We start from the raw sequence: 17,972 nt of genomic DNA on the forward strand, positions 1-17,972 counted from the left end.
ATAAAAGGGTGAGACTCTGCTAAAAAAACGTACCTGAACAATATGGCTGGTTCCCAAAGCTTGGTCACCAGGAAGTTGGTGAGCCAGAAAACACTTAGTGTATCATCACATCAAGTAAGCCCAGTTACCATCCCACTGTCCATAACAAATGGCCACAACAGAAAGTGTACAGCACCCTGGCAAACCCATGGCCTGGGCCACCCACATTCAGTTTTACAGACCTGGCCATGTTTCACCCACCCCTTGAGACACACTATGGTGTAATGAACGGTTGTGCTGGCTGCAAAATGGGCTGTGTGATGAAGTCGATATTACACAGGGATGCCGGAAGCAGTGAAAGCTTTTTACCAATCTCACGTGCAAAGCACACTGTAGAAACGAAATGGGTTTTGCTCTTAGAACCCAGAACAGTCACAAAAAGATGACTCCTAAGGTAAATCTCATGCCCATAGTTGCAGATCGTGTCTGGGGAAACCATACGCCAGTGGCTGCATTTCAGGAGGTACTGCACGACCACCCACATTAGCTGTGGGTGCTCAACACTCCTGGAAAACAAACACTGGGGTCTATCACGTTAATTTTAAAAATGCTCAGTAAATACAAGGTATTAACGCTTTGGCACACTGAAGGGACTGAAGCGTTAACAGTCACTTAACGCTCTACATTTTGTATCATGGGACATGAAACTGATCTGTGATGTGAGCATGTTTCTCTCAGAGCCTTTCCAGATTACATTTTATGCAGCTAAAGGCATCTGAGAGAACATCTAGGCCTGAAAGAGTCAATACAGAAAGAAACAGCTTAATCCTACACAAAGATGAATTATTAGCATTCAGAACCAACCGCTAAGAGAAAACCTTTTACTGCTGGTGAAAAACACCTTGTCATGCTGTCTGTACCCAAGCTGATGGACAAGTCACACCTACTCAGGATTACTGCCCAGAAAACTGGACGTTCAATGCAACTTATCTAATGCCATGATTTGCATATTCAATAAATGTCAAATACCTAATTTGCATTCTCATTACATCATTTCCATCGTATTAGCTGCTCTGCTACAGTGATGGAATAAATAACTGCACTCGCTAATGAATGACAGAGGAGGGGCAGGCACGGGGCAGCACAGGGGAAGGAGATGCTGGCTCAGAGGCGGCCCAGAAGTGCTGAGATAGCTCTACTGACATTACAGCTGCCACCTCTGGCAGGAGCCTGAGGTTCCTGTTTCCCTCAGGATCAGGTTCTGTCCCTTAGGGATGGTCTTTGATCCACTGGCTCAAGATCTCCAACAGCTAGAGCCACTGAGCTGGCTGGGGCTCTGCCCCCCATTGCAAAAGCCACAAGCGCAGAAAGGACCAGCTGTGTGCTCCATGCCCATCATGCCCCGCAGTATCTATGCTCTGAGGTCTGACAGCAGCGGGGACAACGAGGTGTGCTTGGAGTCACTACCCTCTTCCTGCTCAAGTCAAATCACAGAATCCCAGGGCGGGCAGAGGCCTCAGGAGTCATCGAGTCCAGCCCCCTGCCCAAAGCAGGACCAGCCCCAACTGGGACTTAACCTTTAGGGATGGAGATTTCCCCCCCCAGCGAAATAGTTTTTCTTAGTGTCCAACCTAGACCTCCCCCACTGCTACGCGAGATCTTTGCTGCTTGTTCTCCCATCTACCACCGCTGAGAACAGCCTCTCTCCCTCCTCTTTGGAACCCCCTTCAGGGAGTTGCAGGCTGCTCTCAAATCCCCCCTCACTCTGCAGAAGAGCAGACTAAACAGACCCAAGTCCCTCAGCCTCTCCTCGTAGGTCAAGCGCTCCAGCCCCCTAATCATTTTGGTTGCCTCCGCTGGACCCTCTCCAATGCGTCCACATCCTTTCTGTAGTGGGGGGCCCAGAACTGAACACAACACTCCAGATGTGGCCTCACCAGAGCTGAAAGTGCTTGTTTCCCCAGGAGACTGGGGCTCCTGAACAGGGACCCATTAAAAAAAATCATAAAAACAAAGCGCATTTCCCGGGGAAACAGGAAGCATTATGGGCGGGGACAAGAGGAATCGGCCTGAATGATTCCTTGGAGAATTACCGAGCTCCACGGTGGTGGTCTAGGGCTGCTCTACAAACTAAACTTGCACCGGTTAGTTACACTGGGGGGAGACGGGGGGGAGGGGGGGCTCTTACTTCAGAATAAAAGCGTCTCACTTCAGTTCAACTAAATCCTGTTCCCAATCAGTGTATGTTACCTGACAACAGCTCTCCTACAGCAGAAATAAGGGCGTTCACACAGGGGTTTGCAGTGGACGAAGTTCAATCCTTCGGTTAGAACGTGCCATGCCTCACAGGTAAAAATCCCTAACTATGTGCAGATTTTAACAGTCCCAAATCCACATGCCATAGGGATTATTTTGGGCAAGTTCTCTGGCCTGTGTTGCACAGGAGACCAGTCTAAATGATCACAACGGTTCCTTCTGGCCTGGAGCTGGGAAGCGGATTATGAAGTAGCACATTACCTGTGGCTTGGTAAAATCCATGTCCATACACCACTGAATAAAATACTTTGTTGCAGCATCTAAACTCTTCTCATCCTTTTTTTTGCAATAAACCCGGATAAGCTGCTCTGCAAATGTTTCTGGCAGAAGCCTTGAAACCTTTTGAATAGAGGAAAAGAAATTGAACTGTTTCTTGGAACCCAGAGCCAACTGACCAATGAATGTAAGTAGAAAAAATTAAGTTTACATTACACAACATTGGGAGTCCCACAAAGTGCATTTAACTGGAAAAAATATAGTCTGATGAGAACAAGGAATGGGTTTTAAGGCAGACTGTGTTAAATACCAAGACTCCAGACTGTGGAGTCTCCCACCCTCCTCTCCACATAATTGCAAAGAAATGCTTCCCCAACCTGTTATATGAAAGGCCTTCAAAAGCCAGCCAGGTATGTTGGTATCCTGCCTGGCAAAGCAATAGCTACCTGTTCTTTCGAAATCTTGACTGCCTGGCTCGGGTCAGACTTGCAATAGAAGCGAACTTTATCAATAGGGTTCTGTTCTTTCATTCCATAGTCCATATTGATAACCTTGATGGAGACAATTCAGAAATGGACACAGATGAACAAATACCTATTTTGGGTAGTTTTCTAGACTTGAGATCACCAAGAATCTAACAAGACACACACTATAATTAGTAGTTAAGAAACAGCAGGGATTATTCAAAATCTCTAGATTAACTGAAAGAGTTCATCTTTTTGCATACAGACTGTCTCAATTATTTTATGAAATTAGGTTCCCTGATGTGATGAGCTTCAAGAATTTTGTGAAGTATCACCTTAATGTGATCTGCAATTAGCCAACGAGGCGCCCAGCAAACAGAGTTGAGGGAAATCGCAAGTGATTTACAGATTACCTTTCAGATCTGTTTGGGGCTTCTGAACAGGAACCCATAAAAAACCACAAGCGAGATTCTCCTGGGGAAACAGGAAGTGTTACAGGCCAAGAGAAGCAGGGGAAGCCTTATACATTTTTAATTTTGTCTTAATATCTTGACAGTGCAGCCACGATAGTTTTGGCAATTGAACCAAAGAAAGGTTAACACACCAGTGCTGCCCTCTATCCAAGATGTATAATGTTCCTATTTGCTTTCCAGAATATCTGAATTAAGAAAACACAGACTGTTTTCAGGTGGAGGGGAATAGAGCAGGCAAGAGAAGATAGACTTTCCTTACTGAAATTGATTTGCTTTCAGAGAAGCATTTCCTTTTTCCAGTGACTCGGATGTAAATGAAGGCATGCTTTGAGGACAATGGGGTTACATCAGTATGCCAGAGGGCAGCAACTGGTTTACAGAACCTTTAGTACTAGTGGGGATGCACAGAACAGGAAGACACTGGTTGATTTCAGCTCTCAGAGCTAGTTTGGAGCGCTGGCCATTACATTTGTGTGCAGGCACAGTACAGAGTATGGAGAAACAAATGTTAAACCCTAATGGGTTTTTTTTAAGCAAGTGAACTTTTCCAAGTAGAGCAGCTCTGAAAAGGTCTCGATCAAGGTCACGCTGTCTGTGTGCAGGGATAATGGCTTATAAAAAGACATATTCCAGTCACAAAGGTGTGGCTGAACACAGCATAACTCAAGGAATAAGGAATGCTTCAGTCTCTTTCTACTGGAGGGTGTAACACTTCAGTTGCATTGTCTGTGATAATTGTAGATAGCTATCCATTTTCAAGGTCTAAATATTCCAGGAGAAAAAACTGTTCCCCTCAAGTCCAAGCCTACCACCAACATGGGGCTTAATGTACCATGAGAACATGAGCAATAATGAGACTGCTGTCAGAGGAGGCTGATTCTTGACATTAAAAGTGACCTACAAAGGTTTTTGCATTTCATGGCACTCAAGTTAGCATGCCCGTTTTCAAGAACTCTTAATTTTATTTCTATAAGTATGTGGTGTGTGTATTTTAACATTATAAAAAGTCAACTACAATTAAAAACTAATTAAATAATCATTTAAATGATTAACAATCATTTAATACATATTTATTTTTTTTTTCAGTTTTTTCTGTTTTTTTATTCCCTCTTGAAGTTTGTCTTTGGACACATTCCTGTGCTCTCAGCAGCTCCTGTCATTTTGTTTTCTGTCATAGAACACTAGAACCGGAAGGGGCCTTGAGAGATCATCAGGTCCAGTCTCCTGCCCCCATGGCAGGATCAAGCACCATCTCTAGACCATCCCTGACAGGTGTCTGTCCAACCTGCTCTTAAATATCTCCAGAGATGGAGATTCTACAACCTCCCTGGGCAATTTATTCCAGTGTTTCACCACCCTGACAGTTGGGAAGTTTTTCCTAATGTCCAACCGAAACCTCCCTTGCTGCAGTTTAAGCCCATTGCTTCTTGTCCTGTCCTCAGAGGCCAAGGAGAACAATTTTTCCTCCCTCCTCCTTGTCACACTGCTTCCCCTTTATTTCCCCCACTTCAGCACACTGCTCCATTCCACCTACTCTCTACTCCTCCTAAGGCCACCACCTCACCTTATATATGAGGGTTCAGGGTCCAGACACCTAATTAGTGGAGCCACGCCTGCAAGCCACTAAATAGGTGAGTGGCCCAATGTTCATTCTCTCATGCGCATCTACTCACATGTACACCTAAGAGGGAACTATTCAGGGAGCACAGTTTGAGAACCTCTGTTCTGTGTTTTAGTGTCCCTCCCGTCCAACGAGCAACCAACTTGCCCTGAGCGACACCTTGTGTTTGCATGAACTATTCCTGAGAAACAAGACAGGCATCACTGGCAATCCAGATCCACACACACCAGGCAATAGGGAAAAGCAGCAGGTACTGGTTTCTGCCAGGTCCGGAAGAGGTAACTTTGTCATACCCATAATTTCTCACTGTATAACTTAAATCCATTATGACTTCTGAAATGCCTTCTGGATGAAAGACACTAGAGAAAAAAAAAATCACCAAAAAAGGTCTACCACTGTGGTGGGGAAGTCTGCCAGCAATGGAACCACAAAAAGCTCCTCAATGCTTTCCTAACATTACTCCTCCATTGCCACAGGGATGTTACGTGGTGACGAACCGAAGAGGGAAATGGTCCATGGAAGCCCTAGGAAGGGAGGTGTCCACAAGGCAGTCTTAACATATAATCCACAGTATGAAAATGTTTGCAAACCATAATACAGGGAAACTGCTAGACCCTAAATAGCAACTGTATGCATTAAAGAGGGATGGGAACACACTGAGGGTTACCTTGTACCTTACAATGTCCCTGCACTGTACAGTTACAGTTCAAATAGGACAAATCAGTTTCTTATTTTGAATATAAAGTGTGCTCAGCTTTATCTGCAAACTTTTACATGGGACACTTGGAGCATTTCTTTTACACTAAGCTTGCTCAGGAAGGACACACTTACATCAACTATAAAGTCTGCAGCATACAACTCAACATCCTGAGGCGCGTTCCTTGGCCTGGAAGCAACAATGTCAGCTGGCAGCCTGTCATACTGCTCCTGAAAGACAGAAAACTTGCAGTTCTAGCCAAGCACAACCAGTTCCAGACTTGTGCAACTGAACCCACGTCTATAGGGAGAAGGCTGCCATGCATCCAGGCTGGTTGAGAGAAGGGTAGATTACTTTAAAAACCAGCTTTGATGTAAATAATTCACCTTTCAAAAGAAAAGTTCAAGTGAAGGAGATTTCCATCTGCGTTAACAGAGCATGACTGCGACTGAAGACTGTTCGCATGACTAGGTGAAGCTATACAGAAAGTGTCTCAGCAGAGGGACTAAAACCTGCATGCAAGACTAACTTTGAGGGACAAACATGTTCCATGATAACCATGACATTGGCCAGACACACACTACCATGCTGCTGGTTTTAGATGGTCCCATAGAGAGTAACAAAAATCTCTGGTGACTAGGGTAATCTACTGGCCCTCAAACAGAAGGAAACTGACCTCCAGGGTGTGCCTTTAAGCACATTAGCCAGTTTCCCATTAAATAAGGCAACTTCCTCAACTGGTTCTACACAGACAGACCAGACAGTTCTTGCAGAGTTTGTTTGCAATGTTGACAACGGATGCAAGTATTTTGTCACTGCTGGAAATCCACCTGTTTTTGCTGCTATCAGAGCATCACCACAGTTTGTCACCAGCATTGAACATTAGACCACACAGACCCCTGCTGCTTGTGCTCATGGAGTAACTGAAAACTGTAGCAGTACTGAATGCTAACTCAGCCATACCACATTAAAAAAAAACCAAAGCCACTCTGAGGAAGACTTGGAGCCAAAATTGCACCAGATTCTGGTGAACCCTGGTGAACACTGTTACTGTTCCCTTGTATTCAAATGGTGTTGGTTTTCATGCCAAAGTGAAGTCTTTTGACATGGCATTCCCTATGTTTTTGCAGGGCACATGTTATCTGAAATAAAAGTATCCCAAAAAGTCCTCAGCACAGCAGAGGATCTTTTTTTTAATCAAAAAGCACGTATCCTTCCCCTTGGATTCCTCCATGTAGTAGTCCTTCATACACTTAATGGCTGAGCTTTGAAGAAGACCGGCAATTCACAACTGGTCCAAGCAATTTTAAGAGTTACAGTCAGACAGACAAATTAGCAGACTAATTAGAATTGCATATTTAAGAGAGAGAGCAGAGTTTGGAGTCCTCTATCAATAGAGATTGGATTAAGAATGCTGCTTACCTCTGTAATTTCTTTTCCTGGTTCAGTCCGAGTCTCTCCTAAATACTTGTAAAGATCACGTAGTTCTATTTTACGCAAAATTTCTCGTGCCTCAGCCAGCTCTTTATTACTCGAGTACAGAATCTCCAGAAAGATGTTATCTGTCAAAGTTAAATACATTTCCTTTACATAGCCACGTACCAATTGTTGCAGCACAGATAAACTGTGCACCTATGCACAGATCTCTGCAGAAAATCTAGCCCACGTGCCAAGAAATGGAAACACCATTTTCAACGAACTACCCAGCACCCTAGCCCAACAATTTCAAAGTTAGTTCCAGAATAGTGTGGGCTGCCACAGGCTTTGCACAGTGCCATAATATCAATGTGGAAGCAGAGGTTTGCTGACCTCCCACCTTAAGGACAAAGTTGAACAGCTTCAGAGTTACCCACCCTCTTTCACTGCAGATCTTCGCACATGCCAGTCCTCAAGCATTACAGAACACAACGCTATTTTCCCAAGTAAAGCATGGAAAGTGCTACATGTTACAGGGAGCCAACTAACTTAGACCAAGTGGTATTATCATGTATGCAGATGCAATGCCTAGGATTATGGATGCTGGCAACTAAAGGCCATTTCCCACCCTCCCCACACAGCAAGCTGCACTAGTGCAAACAGTAACCAGTACATTTTACAAGAGATGTGCAGGGGAAAGAGTGATTGCTTATCTCGATCTGGTTCTTTGATGTGTTTCCACTGATGGTGAAACATGCACCCCCCAGATTTCTGCTTGGAGTCTTTCAGGCAGCAATGTCTGTGTGTGGCTGTAACTGTCCTAAAGGTGGAGTGACCCCAACCATCCCCTCATTCCTCTGAGGATACAAAATCCCAGTGCTACCAGACTGTAGTACAGTAGCAGGAGGAGGGAGGCAAGTCATGGTATATATGGACAACACATCAAAAAAACCTCAGTTGCTGTAAGGCAGGCATGTCCAAAGTCCGGCCCGCGGGCCAAATGCGGCCCGCGGTCGGATTTAATACGGCCCCCCGCTTCTCCCGGCTCCCCGGTGCTTTTTTTAACCGGCGCGCTCAGTGCGCCGCTTCGGGTCGCCGCCGCCGCTGCGGTCCCAAACCCTGCCCCTGCACTCCGCTTTGGGGCTGAGAGTGCAGGGACAGCCCCCGCTTCCTCCCCCTCTCCTGGCTCCCCGGCGCTCCTCTGACTGGCGCCGCTTCCGGCCGTGCCGCCGCCTTCCATGGCGGCCGCTGCGGTCCTAAAGTCCACCAAGTAGGGCACGTCCGCAGCCCCGCTCCCCCGCTTGGCTACGGGTTCGCCCTGCCCCCGGGCAGCCGTCAGGCCAGCGTGCCCTGCGCTCTCCGCCCGCCTCTGACCCTGCAAGCCCTCTACCTTGGGGCTGAGAGTGCAGGGACGGACTCCGCAGCTGCTGAGATCAGGGACGGACTCCGCAGCTGCTGAGATCAGGGACTGCCTTTGAACCAGACCTAGCCTATGTGCTGCAGTCCAGATCTCAGTTTCACCCTTCACATTAGTGTAGGCAAGTTTTTTTTTTCAATTGAGATGAATACATTGTAAAATCTCAGTTAATGTCAGTTGGTCTAAATCAGTTATAAATATATTTGGACACAACGGCTACGTCTACACTGGCCCCTTTTCCGGAAGGGGCATGTAAATTTCACCTTTCGTAGTAGGGAAATCCGCGGGGGATATTTAAAGTAGGAATAAGAGCCTCCGGAAAAGGGCGCTTTTTCCGGAGGATCGGGGCCAGTGTAGACGCTCTTTTCCGGCTTTTTTAAAAGCCGGAAAAAAGCAGCGGACATTTTTATTTAAATGCCGCGGGGGATATTTAAATCCCCCGCGGATTTCCCTACTACGATAGGTGAAATTTACATGCCCCTTCTGGAAAAGGGGCCAGTGTAGACGAGCCCAACATGTATAGTTGGTGTTATGTCGTTTGCCGTTTGCAATAAACTTTGCATAAAATATTTAATTTGCATTTAATTTTAATGGTTCAAAGAATGTCAGGCAAAATGGTCGGCCCTCACGCATGTTCACTTCATCAAATCTGGCCCTCTTTGAAAAAAGTTTGGACACCCCTGCTGTAAGGTAAGTAACTTGTGTCTTCGGGGGCTTATCCATGTACATTCCACTATCTGGTTCAGAAGCAATGACCTAGATCACAGGATGTGGGTGCTAGAAGTCAATTCTTGCAAAGAACACAACACAACTGTGGCAAAGCAAGCATCAGAACTTGCTGATTCTACTAGGGAGTAGTGTTTGAGAAGGGCATGCACAGAATTCCACTAGCGGGACACTTCTCAAAGAGGCTGCAGAAGCTGCTTGAGCCCTGGTGGAGGAGACCGAGTCCTCAATAGTGGGTCTAAAGAAGCTACTGTCTGTCGAGATGATTTGCCAGAACATGCTGCCAGTCTGCTAAAAGCACTTTGGGATTAACAGGTTACAGGCATCAAATCCAACGCTAATCTGCTTTATCTGCTTCTCGATAAAAGGGCTGAGTCCGGATATAACACACTGCTGTAGTGTCAGTCACGATCAGAAAAGCTGAACCTCTCAAAATTAGTAGGAATGCTGCCCAAGCTCTGTGCTGGGTTAGATCACAGAAGTCCCGTTGGGGTTAGCCCTCAATGTGCCGATGTAGCCACTGAACCCGCATTCCTGCCCTCTGGGGCTCCTCATCACTCTCTCTGGCTGGGCCAGAAGCTCTGGTCTGCCCCAGCCAAGGCACAGAGTTGGGGTTATCTCCTTTCCCCTCCACCCACAGAGCACCATAGACACTGAGCCAGCTCAGCTCTGGGAGAGCTCAGTTTCAGAGCTATTTGTGCCACCCAGGACCAAACCCCCAAATAAATCCATCTTACCCTATGAAAACATTTTACACAGAGAAAGATCATAAGGTCAGTCCCCTTTATCATTCAGACACATGCACAGTGGCTGCTCCTCCTCCTCCAGGTAGCAATTATTTACACTGGGCTTCATGAAAAGTCTTTTTATACTTGTTATATTTAAGTGATGGCAAATGAAAACAGACGGATCAAAATAAATTACTAAACCAAAATAAACAGAGCATGCCAGCTGACCCTAAGCCACTAAGAAACTTATTAGATGGCACAGTCTTACTCTGACCAAAAGACAGGACTATGCAGCACGTTAAAGACTAACAGGATGGTTTAATAAACCCTGTTAGTCTTGAAAGTGCTGCATAGTCCTGTCTGTTGTTTCAGCAAGGCCAGACTAACACAGCTGCATCTCTATCACTCTGAACAGTTTTTCTAAACATTCATTGCACAAGCTAAGCAGCCTCCTAGCTTGGGCTCAATCCTTCCCCCTGTTCAGTCTTAGGATACGTCTACACAGCAACGTTATTTTGAAATAACTTATCTACGTCTACGCAGCAGGCACTTATTTTGAAATAATGTCAAAATACTGTCAAGCTGGAGGACTTCTTACTCCGACTCCTGTAACCCTCGTTGTACAAGGAGTAAGGGAAGTCTGAGGAAGAGTGCCCTATTTCAAAGTAAGTGCTGTGTGGGCACTCCCAATTTTGAAATAAGCTACACAATTGTAGTGTCCACCCGGCACAGCCCCCAGCCGGCTCTGCGAGCAGCTTGTGCCGCGCTGCCTCCACCTGGCACAGCCCCCACCAGCTCTGGGCCCAGCATGCTGTGGACTACAACTCCCAGGAGCAAAGGGGGCCAGAATGGAATCTCCATTTTTATCATTGCACCTATGGGGAAAAAGGGTTTGGCTTACAACGGCACGACTTGCAATGGTTCTCCAGGAACCAATTAGGTCCTAAGTGTGGGAGTCACTTGTACTGTGTGCAACCATGCTTAAGAAAGAGAGGAATCCAAACTGGGACAAATGCAGAGAGGGCTACTAGGAATGGAGTGTCTACCTTATAAGAGCAGATTTTAAGGAGCTTAGCTTATATAGTCTAACAAAATGAAGGCTAAGGGGAGTTACAATTGCACTCTACAAATTAGGACTGTCAAACTATTAAAAAATAATAATCATAATTAGCTGCAAGATTAAAAAAGTCACCACTAATCCCATTAATTGCCGTTTTAATCATGCTGTTAACACAGAATACCAATTTCAACTTCTTATAAATATTCTTGGATGTTCTATCTTTTAATATTTATTTATTTCAATTACCAAAGAATACAAAGTGTACAGTGCTCAGTTAGCCTCCAAGTCCACTCAGTCCAACTTCTTTTTCAACCAGCTGCTTACAGAAATAAACTTGTTTGCATTCATGGGATTGTTTACATTCATGGGAAGTAATGCTAAGTTTATGAGGGGATGGTGTGATGAGGCTGCCTACAAAGGCATACACCCCATCTGTGACCACTAACAAGTATCTCCAGAGGCCAGAGATGGGATACTAGATGAAGTGGCTTGAGTTGCTACAAAGAATTCTCCTTCAGGTGTCTAACAGGTGGGTCTTGCCCACATGCACTAGGCTTTAATGATCACCACATTTGAGGTCAGGAATTTTTCTTCAGTCCAGGCTGAAAGAGGTTTTTCACCTTTTTGTGTGACACAGGGCACAGGCCACTTGCTGGTCTGATCTAAAGTAAATGGTGGATTTTCTGTAACTTGAAGTCTTCAAATCAAGATCTGAGGACTTCATTAACTCACTCAGAGGTTATAGGACTATTGCAGGAAGGGGTGAGCAAGGTTCTGTGGCCTGCAACGTACAGGATATCAGACTACATGTAGGCCCTAAAACCTACAAGTCAACTGTAGTTAATAATTGTCTGACACATTCCATGCCTCATAAGTGTGAACATTTAAAGACAAAACTATGTGCAAATTTTAAAAATTCAGATTCTGCCTCACTTACTTTAAATAGATACACCATGTAAGCTGTCATGAACATGTCACCAATGAAAGTTTACCTGTCAGTTTGGTGTAAGCTTCCATATCCTCCATTGCTGTAGAAATTTTGTAGTGTTTTCCTCCAGCGCCTGCTATTTTAATATAGGGATCTGCTTTTAGGAAGGCATCTGTAATCCTATTTTGAAACACGGGATATAGATTTAGTGTTTTAAAAAGAGAAAGTAAAAAGCCACAATGTTTACAAATAATGTACCATTAGCAAATAATCATTGCAGACACAAAGCCAGGAGAAGTCAGTGATACTGCAACATCTTCCATTGACTAAACTGGGCTTGTAACTAAGCATGGTTGCTCAAGCTTGTGCACTGACAGACAGTAAATAACCAACCTTTTGACTAGTTAACTAGTTAAGTGCTTTCACTTAAAAACCTGTAATTTGGATGAGCTAGAAATTTATTTCTATGTAGTGCTTCAGACTGAATGTTTGGCGTTGCTATTTGGTTGACTATAGGAGTCTGGAGGTCAATGACCAATGCTCAGACTGTTGTAATGCAGAAGTACTGCACAGCAGAACACACTTGGTGGTAACTAAATACTCCATGAATTAATAACTAAGCTGGATGAATGTCTGTAAAGCATTTTTAGAGACAAGGTGCCATATAAGTTCTATGTATTAGTGTATCAATATGTCATAACTACATATGTGGCAAAAATGATTTAAAAAGACAATTTTTGTAAAATAGTTAAGCTCCTCCTAAATTGCAAATTCAAAGACATCCAGCATCTATGGAGAAAAAGGCAGTATGAAGAGTGTGACATTGCACTCTATATTCTTTATGAAAATTTGCTCATGCTATGAATGTGACATAACTAAGATGTATTTTATGGCAGATGGCATATGTATGGTATCGCTGGAAAGGTTATGATTTACTGAATGTGATTATCCCATTTGTTTGCCTGTATCATCTCTGTATCTGAAGTTAGGAATATTGATTGTGTATCTGCATTACATGTGTGCTACTTTGTGCACCACCCACAACTAGACCTTCAGATACAACAACTAAAAGTCAGCCAGGGCTGATGGCCCGTTAGCCCAGACGTGTAAAAGAGCCTAGCCTTCCTATGGACTCTCAGAACAGCCCACGAGTAATGGCTGCCACAGCCCTGCAAAGACACCTGACAGTGGACTCCTCTTAGAATGCTAGTGCTTTGCCACTGGAAGGCCGGATTCCTGCCTCACATGACTGCTGTATATGGCAGGGGACACCGGGATTCTCCTCTGCCTCCCCTTGCAAAGAGACACTGAAAAACACTTTGAAGCAAGAACTGACATGGGGGAAGAAGAGTGGGCCCATGCTGGAATGGCGACCAGCTCATAATACCTGAGGTCTCAAGTTGCAGGTCTAGACAACTGCCTTTCAAGACTTTCTGTAATCTGCTTGCAACAAAATAGCTAGAGCAAGGAACTACTATTTATAACCAAATTCTTTAGTGAATCAAGCATCATTTGGATACTTTGTTTTATTCACTTAGTAATTTTCTTTGTTCTATTTGCTATCCCTTATACTCAAGTGAAATGCACCTTTTGTAGTTAAACTTATCTCTTATTCATAACATTTAATATAACAGAACCCCATTTGTACAGTTCATAGTGGGAGATGGGGGAGAAGAGGCTACGCAGATTGAGGGAGGAGGTGAATTTCATATAACTTTGAGTCTGCACTCTTAGTGAGGTGGGCACCTGAGAGCTGGGGGGCAAGTCCCTTAAACTGAGCCTTGCCAGAGCTGACCTCCATGACCATATTGTTATGTAGTTGGGTGTGTGCTGGAGGAGGCTTAAGAGCTCAGCAAGGGTGCCCAGGTATCTCAGGACATCAGATGACATCCTCAGCGAGGCAACTGGTCACAAAAGACATCTGCTCTATTACTGGGATTGATCAATCTGCTGCCAATCTGAGTTCTCAGTATGGTCAGAAAGAGCTCTTATACCCTTTTTTGTGATTTCTATTTATGAACAAAAGCACAACCTCCACCACTGCAGAACTTTAAACGTGTATTTAAAGTTAAGTCTTGAGTAACCCAATGGAAATCAGTGAATTGTACACCACTTTCTATCTTCTTATTTATATATCCCAAAAATGTTCTGCTAAATCTGTTTATGACTACTGAAGTTCAGAGGAATGAAGGTATTTCTAGTAGTTGGAAAGATATTGAGCTCAGATTGATTTTTTTTTTTAAATGCATTAGTCTCTTTAAAAAAAAGAATCCGTTTATTTAGAACCAAAAGGTGGCAGGCTATATTTTAGTGTGATGAGTGGACCATGGCATGCTCAGAAATTAGGGTATAGAGGATCCTATAAAACTGCATTTAGAAAACTTCATTGTGCCTTCTACAGAGACAAATACACATGCTTGGTTCCACAGAAACCCTAACTGCAGGTTTTCATTCATCTCAGCAACTTACCAGGAATGAGGCTAAGACTGTGTCCTGGATATTTTTAATAAAAGTCACAGACCAATCCTCGGCAACAAAAATAACTCACAGAAGCTTAAGACCTGCCCCTGAATTTACCAAAATATCCATGACAAAAAGGGGAGCTGTGGAGTCCCCACACTGCCCACAATGACTGGGCAGCTGCAGTGTAGCAAAAAATGTATATTTTCATATTGGTTAGTATTGGGTATCAGACTAGAAGTATGATGCATAATGATTTCATGTATAATGACTTGCTTATAAGTTCGGTATGCTTCTATTTCTCTCTCTCTTGATTAGGTGTTTACTGTAAGGCCTTGCTCCCTGTTAGCATTACAAATTAAGTTGTACCTCATCTCTGCATCAAACTAAGTTGTCTTCTAGTAATTCTTGATCACATCTGAAACTCTGTACAATTGTGTGGTGTGAGTGAAGGCTGTGTGAGTGTGTGAAAGCCAGCACAGGTGCCCAGGTAATCAAGAAGTGGAAACTTTGAAGATAACGAGGAAACATGCATTGTGTTTTGAGGCTGAATTAAAAACTGGCAGCATTGGCGACCTTGGAGACAGGCAGAGAGCCTCCCAAGAGTGAGACAACGATGGGCGGCCTGACAATCACCAAAGGATAACTCCCAAAAACACAGATTAGAACCTCCTAAGGGTGGATGACGGCAGCATGACACTGCAGTATCCATAGACCCAAATGGGAATGGATATGGATAAGCAAGGAAGCCCTTGCCACGGGACTCTGGGTTCAGTACTGCAAGCCAAACCTCGGAGGAGCCTCGAGTCGCAATCAGAAGACCCCCAACTCCTCACTCAGTCAGCCTTGCCAGTAAGACTGACTTGAGCCACCATGGACTGGTAACTATGCACCATCTGCAGGGGTATGTGTGTGTGTGTGTCGTCATAAAGCAGATGCTAACTGCTTCTCTACTGTATTCTCAATAAACAGTGTATTGCCTTTTCCCCTGAAAAAGAGCCCGTGTGATGCTAGGCTCCCCACTCAGAGCTCAAGGGGCCTCCAACGCCCCTAGGGAGTTGACGCTCCAGGGCCCTCTTGCAGCCCAGGGCTCCCAAGAGCTGCAGAATACCTCCACCACCTGCAATGGCTGGCACTCCAGAGGGTCCTGCCGCCTGAGGCAGTGGGAGATACTCATAGTTCCCAGCCACTATGGGGGCCCTACAACTCCCTGTTGCCACTGGCTGAAGTCACAGAGGTCTCTGCAAGTCACAGATTCCATGATAAAATACTAGTCTTAGCCATGAACATTCAAAATATACAACAGACACTTACATGGTTTCAATGATGTTGCCAACCTTGTGCTGGTAAGCTCTGCGGTGCAAGCAGTTCCGTGTATGGAACATGTCATATAGATTTCCAACCTCCTGTATCAAAAGATGAAGTTACTTTTTATTTCTATATTGACTTAAGTCTACTGTGTACTACACTCAGGATTCAAAAGAATGCAACTGTCACAGTTCAGTTTCCACCGTACAACAAAATGGGTGATATTCGCTATTCTGAAGTCAGGAGCAGCTTCTACATCTGGATTTGTTATGATGTGCGTACAGTCCCATTTTTACTGTGCTTCTTCTATTCTGGCTTCCATAGCTGTGATTAAAGAGACCGTAAGTATTTCAAAGGGACGTTGTTAAGGGCCCAAAAGCAAACAATTCCGCTGTGTAGGAAAGATAGAAAATATGGCAAAAGACCAGCTTGGCTTAACAAGGAGATCTTGCACGATCTCAAAATAAAAAAGGAGTCATATAAAAAATGGAAACTAGGACAACTAACAAAGGATGAATATAGGCAAGCAACACGGGAATGCAGGGGCAAGATTAGAAAGGCAAAGGCACAAAATGAGCTCAAACTAGCTACAGGCATAAAGGGAAACAAGAAGACCTTTTATAAATACATTAAAAGCAAGAGGAAGCCCAAGGACAGGGTAGGACCACTGCTCAGTGAGGAAGGCGAAGCAGTAACAGGAAACTTGGAAATGGCGGAGATGCTCAATGACTTCTTTGTTTCGGTCTTCACCGAGAAGTCTGGAGGTGTGCCTAACGTAGTGAATACAAGCAGAGAGAGGGTAAGTTTAGAAGATAGGATACACAAAGAACAAGTTAAAAATCACTTAGGAAAGTTAGATGTCAGCAAGTCACCAGGTCCTGATGAAATGCATCCCAGGATACTCAAGGAGCTGATAGAGGAGGTATCTGAGCCTTTAGCTATGATCTTTGAAAAATCATGGCAGACAGGGGAGATTCCAGAAGACTGGAAAAGGGCAAATATTGTGCCCATCTATAAAAAGGGGAATAAGAACAACCCAGGAAACTACAGACCGGTCAGTTTAACGTCTGTCCCAGGGAAGATAATGGAGCAGGTAATTAAGAAAATCATATGCAAACACTTGGAAGGTAATAAAGTGATAGGGGATAGCCAGCATGGGTTTGTGAAGAACAAGTCATGCCAAACTAATCTGATAGCTTTCTTTGATAGGATAACGAGCCTTGTGGATAAGGGAGAAGCGGTGGATGTCATATACCTAGACTTTAGTAAGGCATTTGATACGGTCTCGCACGATATTCTTATTGATAAACTAGGCAAATATAACTTAGATAGGGCCACGATAAGGTGGGTGCATAAGTGGCTGGATAACCGTAGTCAGAGAGTTGTTGTTAACGGTTCTAAATCCTGCTGGAAAGGGATAACAAGTGGAGTTCCTCAAGGGTCTGTTTTGGGACCCGTACTGTTCAATATCTTCATCAATGATGTAGATATTGGGATAGAGAGTACGCTTATTAAGTTTGCAGATGATACCTAACTGGGTGGGGTTGCAACTTCTTTGGAGGATAGGGACATAATTCAAAATGACTTTAGCAAGTTAGAGAAATGGTCAGAGGTAAACAGGATGAGGTTTAAGAAAGAGAAATGCAAAGTGCTCCACTTAGGAAGGAACAATCAGTTCCATACATACAAGATGGGAAGCGACTGTCTAGGAAGGAGCATGGCGGAATGGGATCTAGTGGTCATAGTGGACCACAAGTTGAATATGAGTCAGTGTGATGCTGTTGCAAAAAAAAGCAAATATGATTCTAGGCTGTATTAACAGGTGTGTTGTAAGCAAAACTCGTGAAGTCATTCTGCCGCTCTACTCTGCACTAGTTAGCCCTCAGCTAGAGTACTGTGTCCAGTTCTGGGCGCCACATTTCAAGAAAGATGTGGAGAAATTGGAAAGGGTACAGAGAAGAGCGACAAGAATGATTAAAGGTCTAGAGAACATGACCTATGAAGCCAGGCTTCATGAACTGGGCTTGTGTAGTTTGGAAAAAAGAAGATTAAGGGGGGACATGATAGCGGCTTTCAAATATCTAAAAGGGTGTCACAAGGAGGAAGGAGAAAATTTGTTCCTCTTGGTTTCTGAGGACAGGACAAGGAGTAATGGGCTTAAAG

The 17,972-nt window shown here is 44.3% G+C and overlaps 1 protein-coding gene across 3 annotated transcripts in view; it reads right to left on the bottom strand.

The window, feature by feature from the left end:
* Nucleotides 1-17,972, bottom strand: part of SAMHD1 (SAM and HD domain containing deoxynucleoside triphosphate triphosphohydrolase 1) — a 46,780-nt gene that overhangs the window by 1,829 nt on the left and 26,979 nt on the right. Inside the window, exons 10-15 of one of the 3 annotated variants that reach the window (XM_075901479.2) lie at nt 15,816-15,907; nt 12,106-12,221; nt 7,189-7,328; nt 5,901-5,996; nt 2,958-3,062; nt 2,497-2,634 (exon numbers count right to left, since the gene is read on the bottom strand). In XM_075901479.2, coding sequence (XP_075757594.1) covers nt 2,497-2,634; nt 2,958-3,062; nt 5,901-5,996; nt 7,189-7,328; nt 12,106-12,221; nt 15,816-15,907 — 687 coding nt within the window. The remainder of the gene's footprint in view (nt 1-2,496; nt 2,635-2,957; nt 3,063-5,900; nt 5,997-7,188; nt 7,329-12,105; nt 12,222-15,815; nt 15,908-17,972) is intronic. The other 2 variants (XM_089769635.1, XM_075901481.2) reach the window with 2 other exon arrangements.

The sequence above is a fragment of the Pelodiscus sinensis genome, chromosome 17 (genome assembly GCF_052426305.1).
Source record: "Pelodiscus sinensis isolate ZL-2025 chromosome 17, ASM5242630v1, whole genome shotgun sequence".
Lineage (NCBI taxonomy): Eukaryota > Metazoa > Chordata > Testudines > Trionychidae > Pelodiscus > Pelodiscus sinensis.